Source organism: Chrysochloris asiatica, unplaced genomic scaffold, assembly GCF_000296735.1.
Source record: "Chrysochloris asiatica unplaced genomic scaffold, ChrAsi1.0 scaffold00047, whole genome shotgun sequence".
Taxonomy (NCBI): Eukaryota; Metazoa; Chordata; class Mammalia; order Afrosoricida; family Chrysochloridae; genus Chrysochloris; species Chrysochloris asiatica.
Genome location: NW_006408565.1, coordinates 18368008 through 18393471, shown reverse-complemented (window position 1 = coordinate 18393471; position 25464 = coordinate 18368008). Strand labels below are relative to the sequence as shown.

Sequence of the window (25464 nt, the reverse complement as noted above, 5' to 3'; positions counted from 1 at the left end):
AACACACAGAAATCAAATTGACTACATCTGTGGAAAGAGAAGATGGAAAAGCTCTATATCATCAGTGAAAACAAGGCCAGGGGCAGACAATTCTTCATAGTATTCTGTTATTGACCTTTTTATTTCCATTGGTTTGGTTGTGATGTCACACATATAATTGCTTATGCATGTTATTTGCATCTTCTCCATCTTTTCTTTTGTTAGAGTTGCCAGTGGTTTGTCAATTTTATTAATCATTTCAAAGAAAGAACTTCATCTTGTTTATTTTGCCTATTGGTTTTCTTCTTCATTTATTTCTCCTGTAATACTTATTACTTCTTTTCTTCTGTTAATCTTAGGCTTACTTTGTTACTCTTATTCTAATTGTTGACGATGTGGTATAAATGTATTGATTTTCGTCCTTTGTTTTAGATGTATGTTTATTACTATAAATTTTCCTTTAAAGATTGCTTTTGCTGTGTACCAAAAGTTTTGGTATGTTTTGTTTTCACTCTCATTTGATTCAATAAATTTTTATTTCATTTTTTATTGTTCTATTACCCAGTAGCTTTAAAGCAGAGCTCTCTTCAATTTTCACATTAATTCATTTTCCTCTTGAACTTCCTATTGTTGATTTCTAGTTGATGCCATTCATTTTGTCATTCCTCTTCAATTTGTTTTTCCTGGCAGAGTAAACTGAGTGGTTGTTAGATCCAAAATGGTCAATACCAGTGCATTTTATATTACTAATGCCTAAGATAATGATTTTTATGTGCTCCACTTAGTTTTAACGATTCCAATTGCCTATATTCACACGTCGTACAGTAAATGCTCTGATTATTCATGGATTTTTATAGCTCTTTCTTCTCATTTTGAGCTGTACTTGGTTTCATAAGCACTATCAAATAGAATGATATTTATAATGCTTAACATAAAATAAGCCCTGGTGCGGCACTTTAGGATAAGCACTAAACTGGTAACCACCATGTTGGCAGTTGAAACCCACCAGCTGCTCTCAGAAACTCTATACAAGGTCACTGTGAGTCAGAATCAACTCGATGGCAGACAACAGCAACAGCGAAAGCCAAGGATCTATTTCTAATATTTGGAAGTTCCTCTGTAAATAAAGTTTTAAATGGTTCTTTGAAGTTATCTGAAAATTGAAAAAAGTACATGTTCTATCACTTAAAATAGAAGTTTCTTCTGCAGATAACCTAATATATATGTAAGTATGATCACTGCAGTAGTATATTTCTTCTGCAAACAGATACAAACATTCTAAAAGTTCACGAGACCTGAATAGTTGAAAAATTATGCTATTTCCTTAAAATTAAATACTATGAACCAACAGAAAAAACAAGATAGTTCTATAACTATTGATATGGGATGATACTCAAGATGTATTAAATAAGTGAAAAGGTGCAAGATGCAGAAAAGTGTATGGTCTTATTTTAATTTTCCAAAAGGATGCTTGTAGATACCAGTTAAGGATGGTGCTGCAATGGAGATGGTGTGAGTACCTGGGATTTGTCCTCTGTTCTGGGACAGTGCTGATCCATGATAGGCCCATGTTGCCTGTTGTAACTTCAGAGCTTTATCAAGTAGTCAGGGCTTCTTGAGATTTTCAAATAATTCACTAATAAAATCTCTGGATCTGGGAGTTTTTCTCAGTTAGATTTCAATCATAGCCTTTTCATATATGAAAACTTATTTCTATGAGTTTTACATACTGCTTCTAATTCATTTGCTCTACCTTTTCCTTTTATAACATCAGTTACTACTGTCTTCCATTTTCATTAACTTTAAATTCATTTTTCTGCATTCTGAGAATGTTCTTCAAATCCAACTTCTACCATACCAACGGAACATTTTCACAACATAATTTTCAACTGCAGTGTCATGATATACTGGCATGTCCCATTTATTGGGACCTATGCACAAGTAATTTGCTGTTAGTATATAAAATAACAAAGATTGTGAGCCTCATAAATTTTTATGAGATTAATAGTATTTTCAGGGCCACTGCTTGCTTTAGTATCACTCCGACCTATTTTACCTGTATGGATGTTGGATTCTTTATTATAAATACCCATTTTGTGTGTTATGATGGATAAAAGAATGCCAACTACTCTTTTACAGAAGGTTCTGCAATGTAAATTTTACATTATTCCCTCTCACTCTTCCAGGACACCTCTGTATCAGACACCTCTGTATCAGCCTGTAACTTAGTCAATACAATTAGAATATATTTTTTAAATTCCGCTGACTGTTTCTTAAAATAAACCTATTCCACAGGAATGATTTTTCTTGTGTCCTTTATACTTTGCACCTTTGTACTTTGCTAATTTTCCCCTTTTTAGTTTAGACTTGGATGGAGACCTGTTTAGGACTGATATTAAAGAACAGTAGTCATGATGTGAGAAGGGAGTTCAAACTTCTCCCTAATATTAGGCAAGACTTTGGCAGACTGAATCCTCCAGTTCTGAAGCTGGAAGGCAGGTTTTTGTGTTGAAACCTGACCCTAAGCACAAAGTACCTGTAATTTTTAGCTATATGCCCATACAAACCCTGTAGGTCTAGAGATGAGGATATAAGGAAGAAATACAAATGGCTCAGTCACTTGTGAACTAAGATGAGTAATGATTGCAGCTATGGAGAAACCTATGTGGCAAGTGAATGGACTTTCAATCACTCTTTAAAAGATACATAGAGAAAGATCTCTTACTGTTTTTTTTTCTCTCTTGGCTGGAGGGGGCTGCTGCTGCGTAGGCACTATGATAGGTGCTGACTGATACACTGGCTGACTTGGGTAAAAAGGCGTTCCTAGAGAATTAGAAAAGAATGGGAATAAGCATTTAGTAATTTTATTAACCAAGCACTGGAATGCTAACCACAGGGTCCAGGGTTTGAGCCTGCCAGCCGTTCCGCAGGGGACAGATGAGATTTTCTGCTCCTGTGAAGATTTAAAAAACCTCAGAAACTCTGTACTGGATTGCTACGAGTTGGAACTGACTTGACAGAACATAACAACAACAAGAACAGTAACAATAGGACTATCAAAAGGACTCCGGGTGATATAGTAGGTTGCTAACCGCACGATCAGCAGTTCAAATCCAACAGCTACTCCATGTGAGAAAGACGAGGCTTTCTGCTCCCATAAAGATTTACAGCCTCAGAAACCTTATAAAGGTGGCTTTGGAACCAACTCGACATCACATAGTCACCACCACCAGAGGACTATCAATGGCACTGTTAACTTTGAATAATCCTTTTTTAAAAAAAATCATTCTTCTTAATCATTCTGTGAAGTACTCCCCTCCTCTAGCAACTGAGGTGATCCAGAAACGATTCCCAAAATATCTCACGTCTTTAAACACTCATAAACACCTTATTCTTCAGCATCTCATATAAAACAACTAAATAACCAACTCCTAGCAATGCTCCTAGAATAGATAAGGTTTGGTGTCAACTCTACTAGGTGAGTATTCTCAGTGGTTTGGCAGTTGGGATGTAGCTATCCCCCAGGATGTGTTTGATATGATAAACTAATGAGAGGAGTCAAGGTGGGATATGCCACTCTTAAGCTCACTACCACCCTGATTTGATTTATGGGAGAATCCCAAGGCTGCAAGGAGGCTTGAATAGAGAAAGTGGGACCTACTACTAACAAGACAGAAGAGCCAGAGTAGAATGTGTCCTTTGGACCTGGAGTCCCTGCACTTTGAAGCGTCTAGAACATGGGAAAGATTAATGCCAGTGTTTATGGAGCTCTCCAGTGGGTCGACATATCCTGAAAGGCCAGAGCCAACAAAGAGAAAACCTTTCCCAAGAGCTGGCACTCTGAATTTGGACTTCTAGTCTCAACTGCGGGAGAATGAATTTATGGTTGTTAAAGCCATCCACATGAGGCATTTCTGTTATAGCAACATTACATAACTAAGACAGCCACCAAAACTACCTTTCTAAAACACAAATCCAGCAGGATCACAGCTTTAAAATCTATTCTGGTTGCTCAAAATCTGAAACAGTGATACTCAATGGAAGGTTAGTATGAGTCTTATGTTTGTTTGTGGGTTTGGTCAGGAATGGAAGGTGAACATAGCTGATCATCTTGGGGCCTGCAACTTGGTCTAATTCCTCTCCCTTTATAGAGAACTATTGCCATAGGGAACTTTCAATGTCCTGCTTGGCAAAGATACTCATGTTAAAGTGGAAAAAACGCTGAAGACAAGCAGCCTCAAGTCCAGAGATTAAGTATGGAATCTAAAATCCTCTTATTCCCCGCTTTTAACTACATTTCTACCATTGCTCTAACTATAACCTACTCATACTAAGGAGCTCTGGTAGGGTAGTGGTTACAAATCGGGCTGTGAACCACAAGGTCAGCAGTTCGAAACTACCAGCTGCTCCATGGGAGAAAGATGAGGCGTTCTGCTCCCGTAAAGATTTACAGCCTCGGAAACCCTGTTCAGCGTCGCTATGGTTCGAAACTGACTCAACAGCACTTAACAATAACAACAACAACAACAGAGTAAGCTCTGGTAGTGTAGGACCTCTGGTATGGTTACAAGTTGGACTGCTAACGCTAACCCTGGAGAACCTGAGGGGAGAGCTCACAATTTTGCTGATGGATCGAATGTGGGTGTGTGTAGAAGAGGAGTCAAGGAATATGCTTAATGTTTTTTGTTTGATCAAGTACAAGAATTGAGTGCTATTTATTACTGAGATGAGGGTGTCTAGAAATTCAACAGTATAATCTTGGACATGCAAAATTTGAGATGCTTTTTAGACTTGAAAATGAAGAATCCAAGTAGACAGGAAGAGTTACAAATCTAGAGTCGGAGGGTAGGAATGAACTAGAGATTATCTATTATGGAATTGCAAGAATATAGATATTTAAACCACGAGACTGGGTAAGATAATTCGGGAAAAGAGTAAAAGTCGATAAAAAGCCAAAGGAATTAATCTTGGGGAACTCTATGTTTGTTTAGAGATCATGGATATGAGGAAACCCCAGCAAAGGAAACAAAAATGAGACACCAAGGTAGTGGATGTCACGAAGAAAGTAGTTCAAGAATTGGGCAAAGAACTGAGGAGCATATTTATTTACGTCAAGTGGTGTTGAGAGACCAAGACAAATTTAGCAAGACAGAAGTTACTGGTGACCTTGACTAAAGTTGTCGGGTAGAGAAGTGGAAGAGCGGATGTGCAGTGTGATTTTGGTGAGTTCGATAGTGAAAAAAGGTGAAGAAAAAGCAGTGAAACAAACAAAGAGTACAGATGACTCTTTTTTTCTAAAAGTCTTGTTGTACTCAAGTGTTTAACTACTGTGCCACCAGGGCCCCTTTAACAGGCCAAAAATAGGAAGCCAAAATCATTTTTTTAAAGATAGGAAATGAGGGAGTATGTCTCTATGTCCATGAGAGTAATTCAGCAGGAGGGAAAAAGAAGTCATAATGGGAGAGAGAGAAGAGGATTTTGCTGGCATGATATCCTTAAACAGGTGCAAGAGGGTGATCTTGAGTGCAAGTGAAAGGTTGGCCTTTAGTGGCAGCTTGAAGAGTTCATCTACAGTAACAAGAAAGAAAGAAATGTGTATGCAGGCAAAATTTCTTGGTGATAGTAAACAGTCAAATAATATTGGCTGTTATTATCACTATCATCATCACCATCCCTCCCACCATCATTTATTGTTGTTGTTGGGTGCTGTCGAGTTGGTTCCAACTCACAACAACCCTATGTACAACACAATGAAGCACTGCCTGATCCTGCACTATCCTCACAATTGTTGCTATTCATAATGTTTCAGTATTCAAGATTCTGTGACTATCTGACAGTGCTCCACTGCTATTCAAAAGGTTCCAATGGCTAAGCATTCAGAAGTAGTCCACCTCTCATTCTTCCTAGTCTGTCTTAGTCTAAAAACTCTTACTGAAACCTGCCCACCATGGGTGATGCTGCAGGCATTTAAAATATTGATGGCAGAGTATTCACCATCACAGCGACACACAAGCCACTACAGTATGACAAACTGACAGAGGAGCAGTAGTCAACTATCATAATAACCTTCAACTGGGAGTTTCTTGGAAGCAGCATGCGTTGCAGTGCCAGAACTCTGCAGATACCAGACTTGGAGAGTCAGATTTGGAAAAGATCTAAAAAGAGGGTATGACTAGAATTTCAGCAAGTTCAATGTAAATCGATTAAAAACCTTAGACGCGCCCTGACAAAGAGAAAACTATTCTCAAAACAGAGCTCAAATAAACGTTTTAGGTCACTAGCTCCCAAAGTCAGAAAACAAACCCTTAAAGTGGGTTTCAAATGCTGCTAGACTAGCAACATACTCTGCTCACTTTGCCATATTTTTCATGCTAAGTGAAATAAGATCTTAAAGGTGAATCATCTCTCTCTTTTTTAACAACAAGAATCTTATGATGAAACATTTTTCTGTCAAAATGACTGGACAGTGCCTGACATACATATTCAACAAATATCTGTCGAATAAACCAGGGAAAAAAGGATGACATCAAAATGGTGGGCTTGAGAACAATTAGTTAAGCATCAAGTTGTCTTCTCAATTGTAGGCCCCAATAAAAGAGTATTCTGCCCTATGAAATAACAGGATTATTTTATAAATTAATCGTTTCTTATATAGGCAGGAATATTTTTAAAATTATTCTATTAAAAATCTCAATAACCTTGCATACTTTATCAGTTAAACAAGTTACTTAACCTCTCTAGATCTCAGAATTCTTACTTACAGAATAAGGAAGTTGGTCTAGATCGAGTCTGCAAACTACAACCCAGAGACCAACCACCTCTTTTTACAAAGAAAGTTTAATTGCATATGCCTGCTTTGGCATTCTGGTGTGGTGTTGTGGGATAAACAACTGAGCTGCATTGTCAGTTTGAACCACAGTTTAAACTCACCAGCCACTCCTTAGAAACCCAATACAGGGTTCGCAGTGAGTCAGGACCAACTTGAAGGCACTTAAAAACAACAACATGCCTGCTTTTACCTTCCAAAGACAGAGTTGAGACAAAGACTCTATGGCCCACAAAGCCTAGAATATTTCCTAACTGGCCCTTTACAGAAAAAGTTTGCTGACCTTTGATCTAGATCAGTGATTTCCAACTGTAGTCTAAAGAAAAGGTTCCACTTTATTATGACAAATTTATTTCATAATAAATACTAAAAGCACAAACACACATCTTCACACAAGTATATGTTTTACAAGATGATTTTTTTTGTAAACTGTTATGAAATAGTTTGTCTATCCTTTTGTTGTTAGAACAACCTTCTTATGAAAATAACAACAAATGGCAAGTTTTCTTTAAAGACCTTACAGGCAAAATTAGAAAAATGTTTCCACATTACTATACTTTTAGTTTATTTTACTTGCCCTTGATATCAAAAGATCTGGATATCATTGCTTTAGTTAACATTTAAGACTTCGTCTCATCAGTAAGATCCCAACATAAACAAAAATCAAGATCCTGAAAGGTAGGGCAGTATTTTAATATCTATATTCCATTAACACAATATCTTACATATTGGAAATCTTTCAAAACATGTTCAAAGCCTTGCATTTTCCATGGAAACAATGGTAAACGTTGTGTTTAAGTATCCAGGTTGGTTGGTAGTGGCTATGTGCCACTCGAGTCGATTCTGACTGAAAGTGACCCACTATAGGGTATTGTTGTTGCCTGCTGTCGAGTTGGTTCCGACCCATAGCTACCTTAGAGGCTGTAAATCTCGTTTACAGGAGCAGAAAGTCTCACACCTTTCTGCTGCAAAGCAACTGCTAAATTTGAACTCCTGACCTTCTGGTTAGCAGCCCAGCTCGTAATTCACTATGCTACCAGGGCTCCTTAAATACCCAGGTTAGCACAAAAAAATTAGTGGTGAAAAACTAACTTAAAGGTGGCAGCTAACTAGAGGGCTGAAGGTTCAAGTCCACCTAAAGATTCTTTGGATGAAAGGTCTGATAATATTACTTCAGAAAATCAGCTATTGCAAATCCTAAGGAGGGCAGTTTTCCTCTGAGACACATGGGACTGCACATAAGTTGAAGTCAGTTTGGTTGGTTGATATACTCATCTATATTATAATGCAGCAGCAGTACTAACAGCAATAGAGAGAGCAGGCAGAAGCTTAAAATAATAAGAATTTTAATTATGAAAAGTTTTGAGTCAATTTACACAAATAATTCAGTATACCATATTATATACACAGCAAACTACGATTCACTGAGATATTTTTAAATAATTTGGAGTATTAAAAGACACAACTGCACTTACTTTGCAACTTGAAACTGAGAAATGCTGTCAATTTTAGCATATTTACTTCAGTTGAGATCATCTCATTTTACAGTTTGACCATTCAAGAAGTTCAATTAAATAATAATTTGGAAACAGCAGTTTCACAAGGCTATACTGGATCAACTTTCTCCTGTTAAAATAATATTTACTGTGCTTTCTATGAAAGCTTTCACAGAAAATTGGGTTCCCACTTGACAATTTCTACACGAACCGTTCAGTGACACATTAGTCAAAATTTTCACTGTGTCAACATTGTCTTTTATCATATTCTGGTTGTTACATTTCTTGTACTCTAGTTTCCTTGCCCCTTTTCTTCTCATCTGCTAGAGTAATTGTTGACCTTTTGGTAACCAAGGTGATAGAAAACTTTCCTCTTCTCTAAAAGGTGGAAAACCAGATAACACTTGGTTGCTTTTGCCTATCTCGCCTTAAAACTGAAGAAAAACTTTCTTGGGTTAGCAATTCAGCAGCAAAGATTTTGAATTGAGTCACTAAATCCTAATTGTTATGAAATTGGTTAATGGATAAAGGTTTAGCTATAACAGATAAGATAGAACATGTTTCTCTATAAAAGAAGTTAACATTTTAATGTCTTTGCTGGTTGTAGAAGACATCGATGTTTATTAAATCTTCAAGTTTTAAGTTTCCTAGTAGTCATTGATTGTATCCCTTATAATTCACTTTCTTTGGAATAAAACAAATACAGCTTATGGTATAAATTTGTTGAATAAAGTAAATAATTTTCATTACTCCTTAGTTCAGTATTGGCTCAAACAACAAGTACAAACTTGGCACTTGTTTCTCTACATTAAAATGTTTTAATTTTTAAGGTACTTTATTTTAAACTAAACCTCTTCATGACATAAAACTTATCATAATTTTGCAGATAAGGATTCATAGAGTCACTGAGTCATATTCAGTCAATGTATATTTTCCAAATACTCCTCAGTCATTATTTTAGGTGCTGGAGATATAGCAGCAAATAAAAGAAACAGACATCCCTGCCTTCATGGGCATTATACATTCTAGTGGGGAAAATGAACAAAATGAACACTCTAAGATGTTAACTTATTGCCACTGAGTCAGTTCCTACTCATGGGGACCCCATGTGTGTCAGAGTAGAACTGAGCTTCACAGGATTTTCAACTGTGATCTTTGAAAAGCAGATTGCCAATCTCTCTTCCAAGGTGTCTCTGGGTAGTTTTGAACCACCAATTTAATAGTTAGTAGTTGAACACTTAAACATCTGTGCCAACCAAGGACTACTTGGAGAAAAAGAAATCATGGGAGACAACCTAAACGTATGCCATCAGCAAAATTCTAGGCACTGGTGCATCAGGAGCAGATGTCAGAACTATGAGATATGGGCTCTTTTCCAGAAGAACAACAGTTTCTTCTGAAGGAATCAGTGCCTAAATATATTTCTGTAATACTCTTTCCTTGTAAAATAGTCTCTAAAATGCAGCATTCAGGCAAAATCACAACGTTAAAAAAAAATCCTTTCAACTAGTAAATATCATTGCCCAAGTTGATCCATCAAACAACAAAATAGACATAACAGTCAAGCACAAATGCCTTGATTTTCCTACTTACCATAAGCATTTGGGAAGTCCCCAGGTCCTGGTCCAGGATAAAAAGGACCTGGCCCCGGTGGCTGAACTGGATATTGTTGTGGGGGCCCAACATAAGGAGGGCCACTGTGACGGTACTAGAACAAAAAAAGTATACACGTTTAACAAATAGCACGTGTACCTTAGCATGTGGCTTGCAGCTTATTTATTTAGAAATAAAATTGCGTGGATATGAGTGTACATTTTCAAAGAATCATTTAAATGAGATGAAGGAATTTGGCTAAACACATTCACAATGCTTGCTTGCCATCAAGATGCAATGAGAATGAAGAGAAAGATGTGCTTTAGATAAAGCCATTCAGCAAATAAGTACATAGACACCAGCTCACTGTAAAATGATTTCAGGCTTTCAATGACATTTAAAGGACCTCACAGGAATAGCATAGTTACAAAGTCCATTTTAGAGTGATTGTGGGAGAGGCTAAGAAATAAAAACAATTTCTCTATTGCCTTAGAATAGAGTAAGTTATGAGATGTAGAAACATCTCTTTATAGTATTATGGCCAACGATAGAATGGTTAGACTTTTAACTAAGAAAAAAGTTCATACATCACCAAAAACCACCCACCCTCCCTGCTCTCTCTGAGAGCTACTTTACCTGTGGTATACAGTACTGAGGACCCTGGGGCACTGGGTACGGCATGGGCAGATGGTTAACCATCATGATGTGCTGATTGGCCTGATACACTGCAGTGGGTGTCTGTGCACCAGGACGGATGGAAGGACTGCTGTTCGTGATGGTAGCTCTAGGAGGCTGTATTTGAGGCCTCTGGAAAAACTGGGAAGGGGAAAATATTATTTGGTTTTGCAAAGGGGAATATATAATTTTTTACATTCCACTTTCCCCTTTTCCCCCACTAATAAAAATCTGATCAACTTGAATTAGAAGCGCAACGTAAATGAACAGACTGAGCTCACGACAAACATCCTACACTAGGTCAAGTTTGATCAGTATTGAAAACTGTAGGGCATTTTCAACTGTTTCAAGATGAAGTCTTGGCTATTTTTAAGTAAAAGTTCTGTACCATAATTATAAATATAAAAACATTTGATGAATTATAACAAAAGGGATACCTGGTATATTTCTCAAAGCTGTTCTAATGCATAAAAGCATCAATTTTTTCAAAAACAGTAGCTGGCTCATTAACAATTTATTGAAAATTAAAAGTAGTTCCCCTCCAAAATCCACTGCTTTAGACATAAAAACCTCTTTACACAGAAAACCTTTTATTTCAGTCCATTAGGGTAAAGCTAAACTAAAACCATCTCTAAAGTTTTCACATGCTAAACTAAGCTTTCCTTTTCAAAAAGATGGGACCTCATATTAAAACAGAACCTGATTTAGCTTTCTAGACAGTTGTAGGGGGTGGGGGGCGGGTGGGGGGTGGTAGTGAAGAAGTGAAGACTCTAGGCAGACCAAGGGATGGTCTGGAATGAGCAAAGCTCAAATTTTCAAATGGCCTAAGTAGCAGGCAGCCAGTATTTGTGATTACCCATGGTTCTCTTAGTAGGCTTAAAAGCCTTGAGACAATATCCCAATAGTGAATTTTCATTGTGAATGTACCCATTCAGCAGAAAACAATCAACTGTATTGTAACAAATTTTAAAGGGGTTAGCATAATAATGAGGCCATGCAGAACCAGTAGTTAGTTACCTGAATGGGTCTGAATCCTCCCTTCAATTATGAAGCAAGAAAGCAGCAGAAAACAGAAAGAAAGCCAATGGAACAGCTTACAGATCAGTAGGAAGGAATAGGACATAGCATGCAACTCAATAAAAATATCTATTTAGTAATAATAGGAGAGAAGCTAGAAGAAGGACTAGAAAATCAGAATAGCAATCCTCCACTTGAAAATTCAAAGATATATGCAATCTAAGGGTCAAATCACATTAAAAATAAATAAAGCCGTGGCAAAAATCTTCTAATAGTAGCCACAAATTATAACTCGCAAGGAAATGTCTATTTGGTGGCACAAGTACAGCTGGGACTACTAACTTGGCCCTCACTATGGTTGTAGTTCACTATGAGTTGAAATTGACTCCATGGCAGTGGGTGGTAGGTTCATGGGCACTCATTATACATGAAGGGATCTGTCGTTCATTGTTTAGCTTCTCATATCTCCATCTTAAATGAAGATAAGTTTTAATAATAACAAAAGTGCCATTCATTATTTTGAAGATTCTAAAAGGGCTGAGAAATAACTAAAAGTTTTCAATATATATCAGATTCTTTGTGAGAGAACTTATTTATCTCAACGAATCAAGCATAAAGGAAGTCACTTAAATCTCTATAGAATTATAGCTCTGATCTCTCCTGAACTTTCCCACAATTCCAGACATGAGTGTGGTTATTGGTTCACAAAGGCAAGGTTGAGCTTTGACCTACAGACCCCCTCAAATCTTCCTTATCCTCCTCTGCTCTTAAACATCAGGTTACTCACAGCTGGTATAAGAAGTAATTTTTCATTTTGTGCTGGTGTGGGAGAACTGGGAACAGTGCCCAAGGCCCAACCAGTGCCTTCAGGGCAAAGACAATCCTAAAAATGTTAAGTCATAGAAAAGCAATAGATGGAAAGATATAGCAGGAGACGGGAGTGAGTAAGGGAACCAAAGGTGGGGCGTAGAAAGAGCAGCTGATGGAAATGACATGAAAGGACAGAAGGCAAACTTGATAATACAGGAATCTGGGCTGGGACACATCTACATCAGTCTTCCCATTATCTCCACTGACACAATTCTGGTGACAGAGCTAAGAATTTCAGCTGGCTACTAACAGGAACATTTAAGTAGTAAACTTTCCATTATTGCACTGTATTTCTCTTAATCACACAGCAAATAGAATTTATTATATATCTATATATGTAAGTTGGAAACACCTTTTAGGAATGAATTTAGTATTTTCATAATTTAGTTAATGGATTAGGAGTCACAAAAATGTTACAAGTGTCAAGGAGAAGAGAGTCATTCATCTGCTCAATTTATTAAGTACTATTAGATGTCGGACACAGTGAATGAAAATGAATACTATAGGATCTTTTCACATCAACTCTAGAGGGCAGCCGAGACTAGGAGAACATCACATGGATACAGGAAATTATCTACTGTAGTTATTATATTAACATCAAATTATGCTAGCACACTTAAACATTGCCAGAAGAGACATGGTATTATAGCTAGAGATAGGAAACTTAATTTTAGAAACTTATATAGAGTAAAAAAAATAAAGATTCAATAGGGACAAAACTCTCCCACAATGTAAGTTTACTGTATATGAAAACTTTTCTTACTACCATTTACTAATCATTCTGCTGGAACTTTTAACCAGCCTGCCCCAAATAACTGAGGCTACCTCTTAACCAAAGGAGGTTTCTGAAGAGTATAAAACTGTTTTCTTCATTGGTTTTGAAACAGAAGCAAACATTTTGCATTTCTAATGATAATCCTAATGCTAACAGACAACTTAGCCAGTAAAAAAACAAAATTTGAATTTGCATTGTCATACAGTAATTTTTAAAAAAACTAACTTTTCAACTTTGAAGCTAGGTAGAAATATATTTATAGAGGCACATTCAGTAACAATGTTGTTGTTAAGTGCCGTCAAGTCGATTCCAACCCATAGAGACCATGTATAGGGTTTCCAAGGAGCAGCTGGTGAGCTTGAACCACAGACCTTGCAGTTCTCAAAGGACTTTGCAGTCTGATGCATTAGCCCACAGCAACACAACCAGGACTCCTCAGTAACAATATAGTGAAGATTTTATAAAGCACTTCTAGCCATCAGGCACATTCTAAATCTTTTACAAATACATTAACTCCTCTTCACAACCAATCTCTGTGGCAGGTACTATTATTAACACTCTCTTTTGATGTATGAGGAAACTAAGGGGCAGGGAGATCAAATTCTGTACTGTAAACACTGGTTCTAGGTCTACACTCTTCAACTGTTACACATACTACCTCGTGAAATGGAGCACCCTGCATTTTCAAGCGTCATCAGTCAGAAGACATCTTTTCTTTACAAAGACTGAAAGGTTTTAGTGGGTCCTTTATATACAATCGCACTAATATGGGTGCCATATCCCATACACCATTAACTGAACCTTGTTTTTAAAAATGCTCTATCAGTTAATTCATAAAATTCATGTTTGGTATCCAGAAAACAAATTTCTTCTGCCTATGCAACTCTAATTCTCCATCTCCCTTAAAGTAATTGAAACGTGGCACATTTTATTCAACCTACTGAGCTAAATTTTTTACAAGAACAGATTATCTGGAACTTGAGTTTTTTCTTCCACAGATTTACACACATGCACTCATACACACACCAACAGAGTCTAACATCCACGGGATTGGAAAAGCTATAAAGCTGTAATAGATGGAAATGCAAAGAAATCAAGAGATGGATTTAAAAAAAAAAAATTCCTTCCTAACCATTCAATTGCAAATGCAGAATTAGATTTAATAGTAGTACAGGAAATTCAGATTCTCAGATGTGTAGGCATGGTAGCAAACCACAGGTTATTAAAGGGAATGTATGAATGGATTTCCCAAAACTGTTTACAATCCTTATGAATCCCATTTCCTTTCAGCTGAGTGATGATGAATCATTAAAGGAATCAAACTCTCTCCTGGATAAAAAGGCTATACAGGACGTTTAGTCTAACTATCTGCCTAAATTTGAATCTCTTCTATGACATGCCCTAAGGGTTATGAAACATCAGCAAATCAAGACACAACTCTCTTTCATTGTTAAGCAGAGTTCTTGCACTGTAAAGTTTGCCTCTAAAATTTTCTCTCTGCAGTTTCTAGCCACTAGTCTAATATCTCTCCTGCAGTCACAATGAAGCCAAATTCTTATCCCTAATATGAGACAGGCCTCTAAAGACTGCCATCACTGCTAACTTTCATACCACTGTCCCTGTTTTTGTTCCAAGTCAATCACTGCTCTTCACCCTATGTCCTTCCAAAAAAGACTGTGATTTTCCTAGACAGCTTGCACTTTTTTCTCAATCTGTTCCCATTGCTCAAAGTCTGACTAAGGAGAGAACCAACACAAATATGAAGGTGGGGTTTGCCCAGAATGAACTTGGCACTCAGTAAATATCTGTTGCTGAAAAATGGGCAATATACATCTCTTATTCTTGCTGTTTCCATTAATGAAACAAAAAAATCACAGGAGTTTTTTTTGTCAACCACATTCTACTACTGATTGGTATTGAGCTCACAATTATTAAAAACCCTTAAATTATCTTCACACATATGCTATCAATAAGCCATGGTCTGCAATTCTCTATGTATTCTTACAGTTGTGTTTTGAAACCCAGATAGGAATACTTGTAGCTTGTCTCTTTTGAAAAATGTATCTTGACAAGTTCAACCCATCATTTCAGATTGTTCGTATCTTTTTGGGTTTTGATTATAATACACATCAGCAGCAAATGTGACAGGCATGTCATTTTTCTAAGTCACTGATAAAATGCTCAGGAAGGCTAGGTAAAGAAAAGAGAACTGTGTTTAAGATTCACCGCCTAAACTTGATTTAATTTTGTTTTAAATATTTAGTGCTTCAAGGTTCCCCAGTATGGGTGGAGAAAGACAGAAGAAGGAGACAGTCCTCATCTGAGTAGTACCTGTGGGCATTGAAAGCAGAGGCTAAACTTAGGGTACTTATAATTACGATCCCAGAAAGACTCCAGACACTGGAAGAAAAATGCTTGGAAAATCCTTCTAAAGATGCAGTATTTCAAACCATTACCCAAAGCTTCTTGATCAATGACATTGGTAATAAATGCTTTTTAAAGATACTGGTAAATTACAATGTATCATTTTTCATGACTTCGTTCTCCAAAATCACCAACAGACAAAGGTGTCTCTAACAAACCACATAATAAACAGAAATCTTTTGAAGATCAACTCTTCATTTTCAGTAACTAGAAAAATCTTATTGATTCACATTTTGTTCCTCCATGTGGAAAAAAACTACTGATTGCTTATTTGCAAAGCAATAAAAATATGCTCTGAAATCCTTAGCTTTTTATATTGTATAATTCTGCTTACTAAGAGGGATGAACAGCAAGATCTTGAATTGCTTAAGAAAAATTTTGTGAATACCTTTTAAAATTCTAAAATACTTGTGAGCAATTTGATAGTGCTATTTACACCCTCGGAAACCCTGTACAGGGTCACTATGGGTCGGACCCGACTTGATGGCACTTAACAACAACAACAACATGAATCTCTGACAGGAGCAAAAAGTCCATATATGTGGCTATTATTCAGGTTTCAATCACATATTCTAGAAATATACAACAATTTATAATGAAGGTCTATCGTATTCTAATTCTTTATTTCCCTGAAGAAAAGCAGTATCATATAATTTAGGTTTTATGAAGACTCAGGAGATGTAAGTCCTAAAGCAGAGCTGGCTAATACAGTAGCCACTGCCATTGTGGCTACATAATAAATTAAAATTTTAGTTCCTCAATAACACTAGCCACACCTCAAGCGCATATTAGTCATATGTGGCTAATGGTTACCATACTGTAAGCATAGATATAAAACATTTCCATCATCACAGAAAGTTCTATTAGACAGCACTGCCCTAGAAAATCACAAAAGATGTCTGAAAGAAATTCCTAAGGATTCTATTAGGAACAAGAAGGTATTTTGTCAGATCATAATGTAGAGGCTAAGCAATAAGCTCCAAGTCCTGATGTGGTGTTGTGGGTTAATGTGCCAGACTACAAAGCCAATTGAATTACAAGGTCGCCGGTTCAAGCTCACCAGCTGCTTTTCAGACCCTATACTGGGTTGCTATGGGTCAGAACCGACTCAGTGGCACTTCACAACAACAGAACACTTCAGTCACAGCTGTTGGCTGTCTCACTGCTCACGGAATTAGCATTTACCAAGGTCTTGCGCTTTAATCCTTACAACACCCCTAGGAACAAGGGCTGTCATTATAAGACCTCAATTTGTTGTTGTTGTTAGGTGCCACTGACTCATAGCAACCTTATGCACAGCAGAACGAAACACTGTCAGATCCTGGGCCAACCTCACTACTGTTGCCACACTTGAGTCCATCGATGCTGTCACTTGGCCAATCCATCTCGTTGGCGGTCTTCTTCTTTTTCTCTGACCCTCTACTTTACCAAACAAGATATCCTTCTCCAGCGACTGGTCCCTCCTGACAATATGTCTGAAGTATGAGAGACGAAGTTTGGCCATCTTGGCCTCCAAGGAGCACTCTGGCTGCAATTCTTCCAAAACAGATTTATTGGTTCTTTTGGCAGCCCATGGCACTTTCAATATTCTCCTCCAACACTGTAACTTCTACGGTCTTCCTTATTCACTGTCCAGCTTTCACATGCATATGATAAGACCTCAATAGTACATTTATGACCATATTTAATATTTATGACCATATTTAAGCCATTTCACAGATAGAAACTCGCGGTCCCAGGCTAGTTTGTAGTGAGCCCAAGACTGAATCTGTTGGCTACCAACATGTACTTTCTTCATTACCTATGCTGTCTCCATACAACACCATACAAAACTGCTATCATGATACGTATGTTCCTTTTGTTGTTAAGTGCCGTCGAGTCAGTTCTAACTCACAGTGACTCTGTATAGTATTTTTCTGAGGAATAGCTAGCTGGTGGGTTTTCTACGCTTATCCATTAAACTCTGATGTGCCAAGTGTGTCACCATAGGCAAGTCCCAAACCTTCCTCTTTCACTTTCTAAGAAATTGCCTGTAGTAATACAAATAAACAGAACCCAGAAACTAGACACTGAATTGCAAACAACGTATCTGTGAATGTTGTTATTGTTATGTGCCGTGGAGTCGGTTCCGACTCATAGTGACCCTCTACAGGGTTTGAGGCTGTAAATCTTTATAGGAGCAGAAAGCCTCATCTTTCTTCCACAGAACAGCTGGTAGTTTTGAACTGCTGCCCTTTAGGTTCGCAGCCCGATTCGTAACCACTACGCTACCAGAGCTCCTAGATAAAGGTAATGCAGTGTCTCAAGGCCAAATGATCATAGCTAGTTAAACCAGGCCCTTCTTAGACCAAGACCCCAACCTAAGAGATGTATTCTTCCCTAAGTGGAGAGACCTAGCTGATGCAGTACCCATCTTTTCCTAAGATGGAAGCAAAGCCCACGTCAGCACCCTTCAAGAGCCTTCTGGTAAGTAGATCAGAGTTTCCCAGTTACTTCTAAAGCCCAAGTTGTAAATAGTCCATACTGTCATGGGAGCATGGAAATGAATAGGGGAACCTTTAAGGGCCATAAGGAAAATAACTAATATAAGCCAATTGTTTGTTCTTCCTTTCCTTCCATTCTTTTTCTCTTCTTGATTTTTAAAAAATATCTTCTGGCAGAAAGAACCATACATAAAACATATGCCTTGATAGCAAATACTGTTAAGACTTAAGAGGCTTAATAATTCAAATATGGATATTATGCAGCACTGTTGAGCATTCTGTGAACTAAAGTTATATTTCAACAAATTGCAATCAGTTTTTGTTCTATGAACATTTTAAAACAACAATTCCCTGATATGTCTCATAGCGAAGAGACTACTCAGATATACGATACAACTAACACTTGATCTCTGCTGTGAAACTCAAAAGTAAAATAAGGACAGGAACATGAGTAACCTTAAACCAGAACTATACAAATCCCAGTGACCAAAGACACAAAATTAATGACACAATCCAGAATCTAAACTATGCCAAGTGACTTGTTTTAATTCTGAATGTACTTTCTGTTCTTTCAGTTTCTAATTACCTTGGGATTTTCAAACCTCAGTGTAAAAATAGTTGACATATTTCTAAATTCAAGGGTACGCAAAGGACATACAAAATTACTTAGGACTTCTTGCTATACATTAAGAAAACTGTTATTCTAAAAGTTCTCTTCAGATAATAAAATGCAAAAAAGGACAGAACATTCTTATTAGTCTAAATCATCTCTGCAAAACCCATAATAGCAAAAAAGACGAGGCTGACAAATAATACTAATTGGAGGCCAGTGTTTCTGACTTGCAAAAGCTCAAAGAGTACTAGTAGTAACACATAAAGCCTTCTACAAAGATACCTCCAAAAAACCCTTTCTAAAGCTGTTTCTTGGTCCTATTAAGAGCAAAAAAAAAGTTTACTATCTAAAATCCCATTCTTTGTTTGATTAAAATTTATATATAACTTTATTTTATATATAAAAATATGTAAGTTCTAGATTACTACATTGGATGAGGATGTTTTCCTTTCAGAAGGAATTAACTCCAAACAGCTTATCTAAATAAGAGGTTATACTCTTATGCTCTTCAGTGTTTGTAGAACCAACAGCTACTAAGCAGCTTCAAACAGTTACTCATTTGCTATTTAACTGTAAAAACAATCATAGGAAACATCATCTAACATTCTTTTTTTTTTAAAAGAAAGATCAGAATAGTAGCCACTGATCAATAATAAAATAAATTAAAAATTTATTCATTAGTCTCAAAGCTAATTCTAACTCTTCATTTAATTTTATCTGGTCAAAGCAAGCAGTCACAGGTTTTTAAAACAATTGTGCCTTTAATTCAAGTCTTAAATACAGCAAACCAAAAATATCCAACAGTGTTGATTTTCTTTCCCTTAGAAGTATAACCTCTGCATTACCACTTCAAGCAGTTATTCCACAGGCAGGGAAAACTACTTTGTTATTTAAAAGTAAAAGAGTCGATTTTGACTAGTTACAATGAGGTTTTAAAGGAGGAGAGAAAACAGTAAAATTCAACTATAGGAGACAAAAAAAAAAGAAATCAACTATTTGCTAATATCAACATGATTGACTGAAATCATGCCCTCCTTTCTGAAATAAAATGACATTATGGTTTCTGTGGCCCTCATTAGTTAGTTAGAAATTGCCTAAAGTTACATTCTTTGCACACGGTAAACTTTAAATAGCTTCATGGTTATTGGTTGTCTTATCCCAAAGGGGCTTTATAATTCTATGATGACCTGTCTCCACATTTCGTTTGATCTCTTCTTGGATACACAGTCTTGGTAACTCCCACCAAATGACTTAGCAGAGCTATGCAAACAGGAGGTGCTTGTGGTCAGCCAAGGGAATTAGACAGCTTGCTATTAATGTAAAATAAGGGATATGGTACTGCATAGTGGACAATCTCTTTGATATTTCAAGCAAGTAAAGTTTTGCTAAAGGTAATACAGAAACTGATACAATCATACATTGACAGAGAACTTCCAGAGGTTCAAGCTGGATTCAAAGAGACCGTGAAATGAGAGATATCATAGCTGATGTTCGATGGATCTTGGCTGAAAGCAGAGAATATCAGAAGATGTTTACCTATGCTTTATTGACTACGCAAAGGCTTTCGATTGTGTGGATCATGACAAGCTATGGACAACACTGAGAAGTATGAGTATTCCAGAACACTTAATTGTACTTCTGAGGAATCTGCACCTGGACCAAGAAGCAGTTATTCGAACAGAGCATGGGAATACTGAATGTTTTAAAATTGGAAAAGGTGTGCGACAAGGTTGTGTTCTTTCACCATACTTATTGAAAGTGTATGCTGAGCAAATAATTCGAGAAGCTGGGTTCTATGAAGAAAAATGTGTCATCAGGATTGGAGGAAGACTCATTAACAACCTGTGATATGCAGATGATACAACCTTGCTTGCTGAAAGTGAAGAGGACTTGAAACATTTACTTATGAAGATCAAAGAACACAGCCTTTGGTATGGATTGCATCTCAATATCAAGAAAACAAAAATCCTCACCACTGGACCAATAAACAACATTCTTATCAATGGAGAAAAGATTGAAGTTGTCAAGGACTTCATTCTTCTTGGATCAACTATCAACATTCATGGATGCAACAGTCAAGAGATCAGACGACGTATTGCATTGGGCAAATCTGCTGTACAAGACCTTTTTAAAGTGTTGAAGAGCAGAGATGTCAGCTTGAGGACTAAGGTGCGCCTGGACCCAAGCCATGGTATTTTCAATAACCTCATATGGATGAGAAAGCTGGATAGTGAATAAGGAAGATTGTAAAAGAGTTGATGCCTTTGAGTTGTGGTGTTGGAGGAGAATACTGAAAGTGCCATGGACTGCCAAAAGAACCAGTAGATCTGTTTTGGAAGAAGTGCAGCCAGAGTGCTCCTTGGAGGCCAGGATGGCTAGACTTCGTCTCTCATACTTTGGACATATTGTCCGGAGGGAACAGTCGCTGGAGAAGGATGTCATGCTAGGTAAGATGGAGGATCAGAGAAAGAGAGGAAGACCCCCAACGAGATGGATCAGCCAGGTGGCATCATTGATGGTGTCAAGTGTGGCAGTGGTAGTAAGGTTGGCCCAGGATCGGACATTGTTTCGTTCTGCTGTGCATGGGGTTGCTATGAGTCAGTTCCGACTTGATGGCACCTGACAACAACAACAAGTGGTTATGAATCAGGCTGTGACCCACAAGGTCATCAGTTAGAAACTACCAGCTGTTCCACGGGAGAAAGATGAGGCTTTCTGCTCCTATAAAGATTTACAGCCTCGGAAATCCTATACAGGGTCGTTGTGAGTCGGAACTAACTCCACGGCACATAACCACCACCATCCTATGGGGTGGCACTATGCAAACAGGGTGCATGAAACCCTAACAACAAGGGGATTGGTCAGTTTTGCCATCCTAGAAAGGGTGATCTTATGACCATCATGAAAGAAAGGCATGGGAGAGGAGCGTGTTCTTTAGACCCTAGGTCTCTGAACTGAACCTCCTTAACCCAAGAGACACAAACGTGGTGAGAAGTAGAGACAGAAAACAGTGGAAGAGTAATGGCAATCAATAGCAGAGGCACCAGAATGGGCATAAGACAGAGTGCTAGACTTCTTGGCCATGGAGTGAGAAAGCTGAGTGCCTTTTGCTAGGATGTTTAGTGGCAGAGTGGAGTGTCTTTGGGCATTTATCAGCAGAGCTAAATGAGCTTTGTAACGCTTGCTCAAACAGGGCAGGAGCCAAAGGGGCCTCGTGGTTAGAGAATGCGGCCAGAGAGATGTATGCCTATGGCATGGCTGAGAGGATCCTGAATTGTAACCAGCTACCTTCTAATAAACTCTACAACTATTGAGTATTGTCTGTGAGTTCTGTGTGACCACCGTAATGAATGATCAAATCCAGCAGAGTAGTAGAGTGCTGTGGGAGGAATGGTTGGTGTCAGATTTGGTAAAAAAGTTAAAGAGTAGAAGCATGCCTGATTTCTGCCTCATAGAACTCAACCTTGTGCTGATGTTAATGGTGATTCTTCTCTCTCCCTCTTACAAAGTTAGAGGAAGTGAGATACCACCCTCCTACCATTTTTACAGTAAGTGACCTTTATGAATGTTCCTGCACAGAAATCTGTCAATTCCTGTTCCTTCATCCTGGTGTGATGCTTAAGATAAGCAATGGACAGCAAACTGAAAGGTCGGTGGTTCAAATACATCAGCCACTCCTCAGAAACCCTATCGAGGGTCGTTATGAGGCAGAAATGACTTGATAGCACTTAACAAGAAGTTTCTCCTTTTAAACACACTTAGTGTTTGTTTTTCACTGCATTGCTTTTATTACTCAATTCTCTATGTCTCACTTGGTATTATAAGCGTCTCCTTTTCTCTGTGAACCTCTCACGGTTTCAGATCTCTATCTAGTTTTAAGTCTGAGGCAAAGATTCTCTTAAACACAGACTTCAGTTTTCAGTGATTCCCAAGTGGAAAATGGTATTGTCCTCTTTGTAGGTATTTGAAAATGTGAAGAGGTGTTTTATTTTGCCCACCCCCTCATTTTTAAATTTTCTCTTGAGGAATTTATCTGGCATTTACAGCATAAAGGTTTTTAATAAACTGTAGTTTACAGGTTTTTTAAATAACCATTTATCCTACCAAAAATACCAATACTCAACAGATCAAACTGGCACCTGTGGTTATAGAATAGCAAACTCTTTCTAACAGTTTATACTATGCTTACCACTACACTAAGGAGTTCTGCTAGTGTAGTGGTTACAAGTCCGACTGCTAATCTCAAGGTCAGCAGTTCGAAACAACCAGTTGTTCCGCAGGTGAAAGATGAGTCTTTCTGCTCCTGTAAAGATTTACAACCTCAGAAACCCTATACAGGGTAGCTGTTAAGTCGGAACTGACTCCATGGCACACCACCTCACTGGTTTAGTAGCTTCAGTTATAAATGGCTCCACAGTGCCATTTCAACCTCCTGCATCTTTCCTCTTCTATATTTCCAAGGATATTACTGCTGCTGCAATTTATTACTCAATTCTCTGTGGTATAATAAAAAGAACGTACTGATATTTAAAGAGAAGGAGTACCAGAGTAAAAAGTAGACTACTATCTGAAGTTTTGGGATCCAAAAGCAATACTTTGGATATGTACTACATATCAAAAACCTATCTTCAAGTATTACTGTCAGAAAATAGAATTTTTCCAGTTAATGAGTAATTTATACACACACATACTCTCATGTTTTTTATGGTTCAAACGTTGTAATTTGATAAGCATCATCCTACAGCTAAAGAAAGATCGGTCTGTCAATACTTTATTGAGTCATATTATGCATAAAAAAGGAACAAAACTGAAATCAACCTTTTCTGACCAAGATTTCTCAAAGTTTTCCATGATTTTTGCAATTAAGGAAAAGCAAAATGTAACAAATGTGTGTAAGTCTCAAAATGTAACAAACTTTTGCAAACATAACTGTTTGATAAGAATGTCACATTTTCCAGACTAATAGTCTGTAAGAGGCCAGCAATGTATTCATGAGCGGCTACTGCCCATCTGTCAGTGAAGGATTGCATGATGCTGTGATGCTGAACTGGTTTCAGTAGAGATTTCAGACTATAAAGAGAAGCCTAGTGATTTTTTCCAAACCTCAGCCAAGAAAACCCTATGGTGAAATGCACAACTGATCATGGTGGTAGTGCAGGATTGGGGGGTATTTTGTTCTGCTATGCAAAGGGTCACCATGAGTTGGGATCTCCTTTGATGACAACTAACAACTCTAAATAAGAGTGTCCAGGTTATTTAGTAATATGACTCTGGTTTCAAAAGTCACCCAATAATTTAAGGCATAGACAATACTCCAAAATCATTGCTGCCAAAATTTGCCTTAAGCTATCTGAAATTACTTCTGAAACAAAACTAACATTATACAAACAATTTAAAGAATGCTACCAGAATGAGTTCATAAAAAGCTTCTGCCAAATTCCTTGTCTCTACTTAATTCACAAATAGTTTCTTTTCATTCTGTTTCCTAGCAGAAATTGCCCGGTTTTTCTGTCAGAAGCACCTGGTTTGATCCCTCCTGAGAATCTGAGCCTTGCCTCTTATGGTCCTTGAGAAATTATTTTTTCCCAATTTGTATTTAAACCCCATCACTTAAAAGAGAATCTCTGGATGAGACAAATGATTAAGCGCATGACTACTAACCTATAAGTTGGTGGTTCCAACCTAGAAGTGCTCTGGAAGACAGATATGGTGAACTACTTCTGAAAGGTCACTATCATGTTCTGCCAAGTCAATCCCAACTCATAGGGACCCTATACACCAGAGTAGAGCTGCCCCAGAGAGCTCGCTAAAATGTAATCTTTAGAAATGCAGATTGCTAGGTCTTTTGTCTTGTAAAGCCACTGATGGGTTCGAACTGCCAGTCTTTTGGTTAGCAGGCAAGCATTTAACCATTGTGCCACTAGGGTTTTTTATGCCAAAGAATAGTTATCCACTTCTCAGAGTTCTAACTCTGCTGCTGTTAGATGATGTCAAGTCAATTTCAACTCACAGTAACCCTGTCAATGACAGGGTAAAACTATCCTATAGGATTTTCTAGGTTATAATCTTTAAGGGAGCAAACTGCCAGTTCTTTCTCCCACTGAATTGCTAATTCAATCCACCAATTGATTAAGCAGCCAAGTGCTTAATCATTGCACCATCTTAAAGTGCCCTTGTTGTGAAGTACCATTGAGTCGAATCTGACCCATAGTGACCCTGTATAGGGTTTCCAAGGAGCAGCTGGTGAGCTTGAACCACCAACCTTGCAGTTCAAATGACTTTGCAGTCTGACACATCAGCCCACAAGGCCACACTAGGACTCCTTCAGGTAACTTGTTGTTGTTGTTAAGTGCCATCGAGATGGTTCCAACCCATAGTGACCCTAAGAGATGTGCTAGGATCTTTCTTTTCTCTGACTGGCTTGTCACTTCCCAGAATTTTGTCTTTTTATCCCCTTAAGAATAAGTTGTTGTTTTAACTGCCATCAAGTTAGTTCAGACTCATAGCAATCCTGTATAGGATTTCCAAAGAGCCACTGGCAGATTTGAACTGCCAGCCTTATGATTAGCAGTACAGCACTTATTCTACAGCACCACACCAGGGCTCTTAAGGATAAGTTATTGTCAGGTGCCATCAAGTTGGAACCGACTCATAGCGACCCCATGCACAGCAGAACGAAACAATGTCCTATCCTGGGCCAACCTCACTACTGC

The 25464-nt window shown here is 37.7% G+C and overlaps 1 protein-coding gene across 1 annotated transcript in view; it reads right to left on the bottom strand.

Annotated features, from left to right (window-relative positions):
* The window catches only part of LOC102840949 (eukaryotic translation initiation factor 4 gamma 3-like), a 218460-nt gene that overhangs the window by 47473 nt on the left and 145523 nt on the right, over window positions 1-25464 (bottom strand). The window contains exons 4-6 of the mRNA XM_006862347.1: window positions 10531-10710; window positions 9895-10009; window positions 2705-2802 (exon numbers count right to left, since the gene is read on the bottom strand). Of these exons, the coding sequence (XP_006862409.1) occupies window positions 2705-2802; window positions 9895-10009; window positions 10531-10710 (393 nt within the window). The remainder of the gene's footprint in view (window positions 1-2704; window positions 2803-9894; window positions 10010-10530; window positions 10711-25464) is intronic.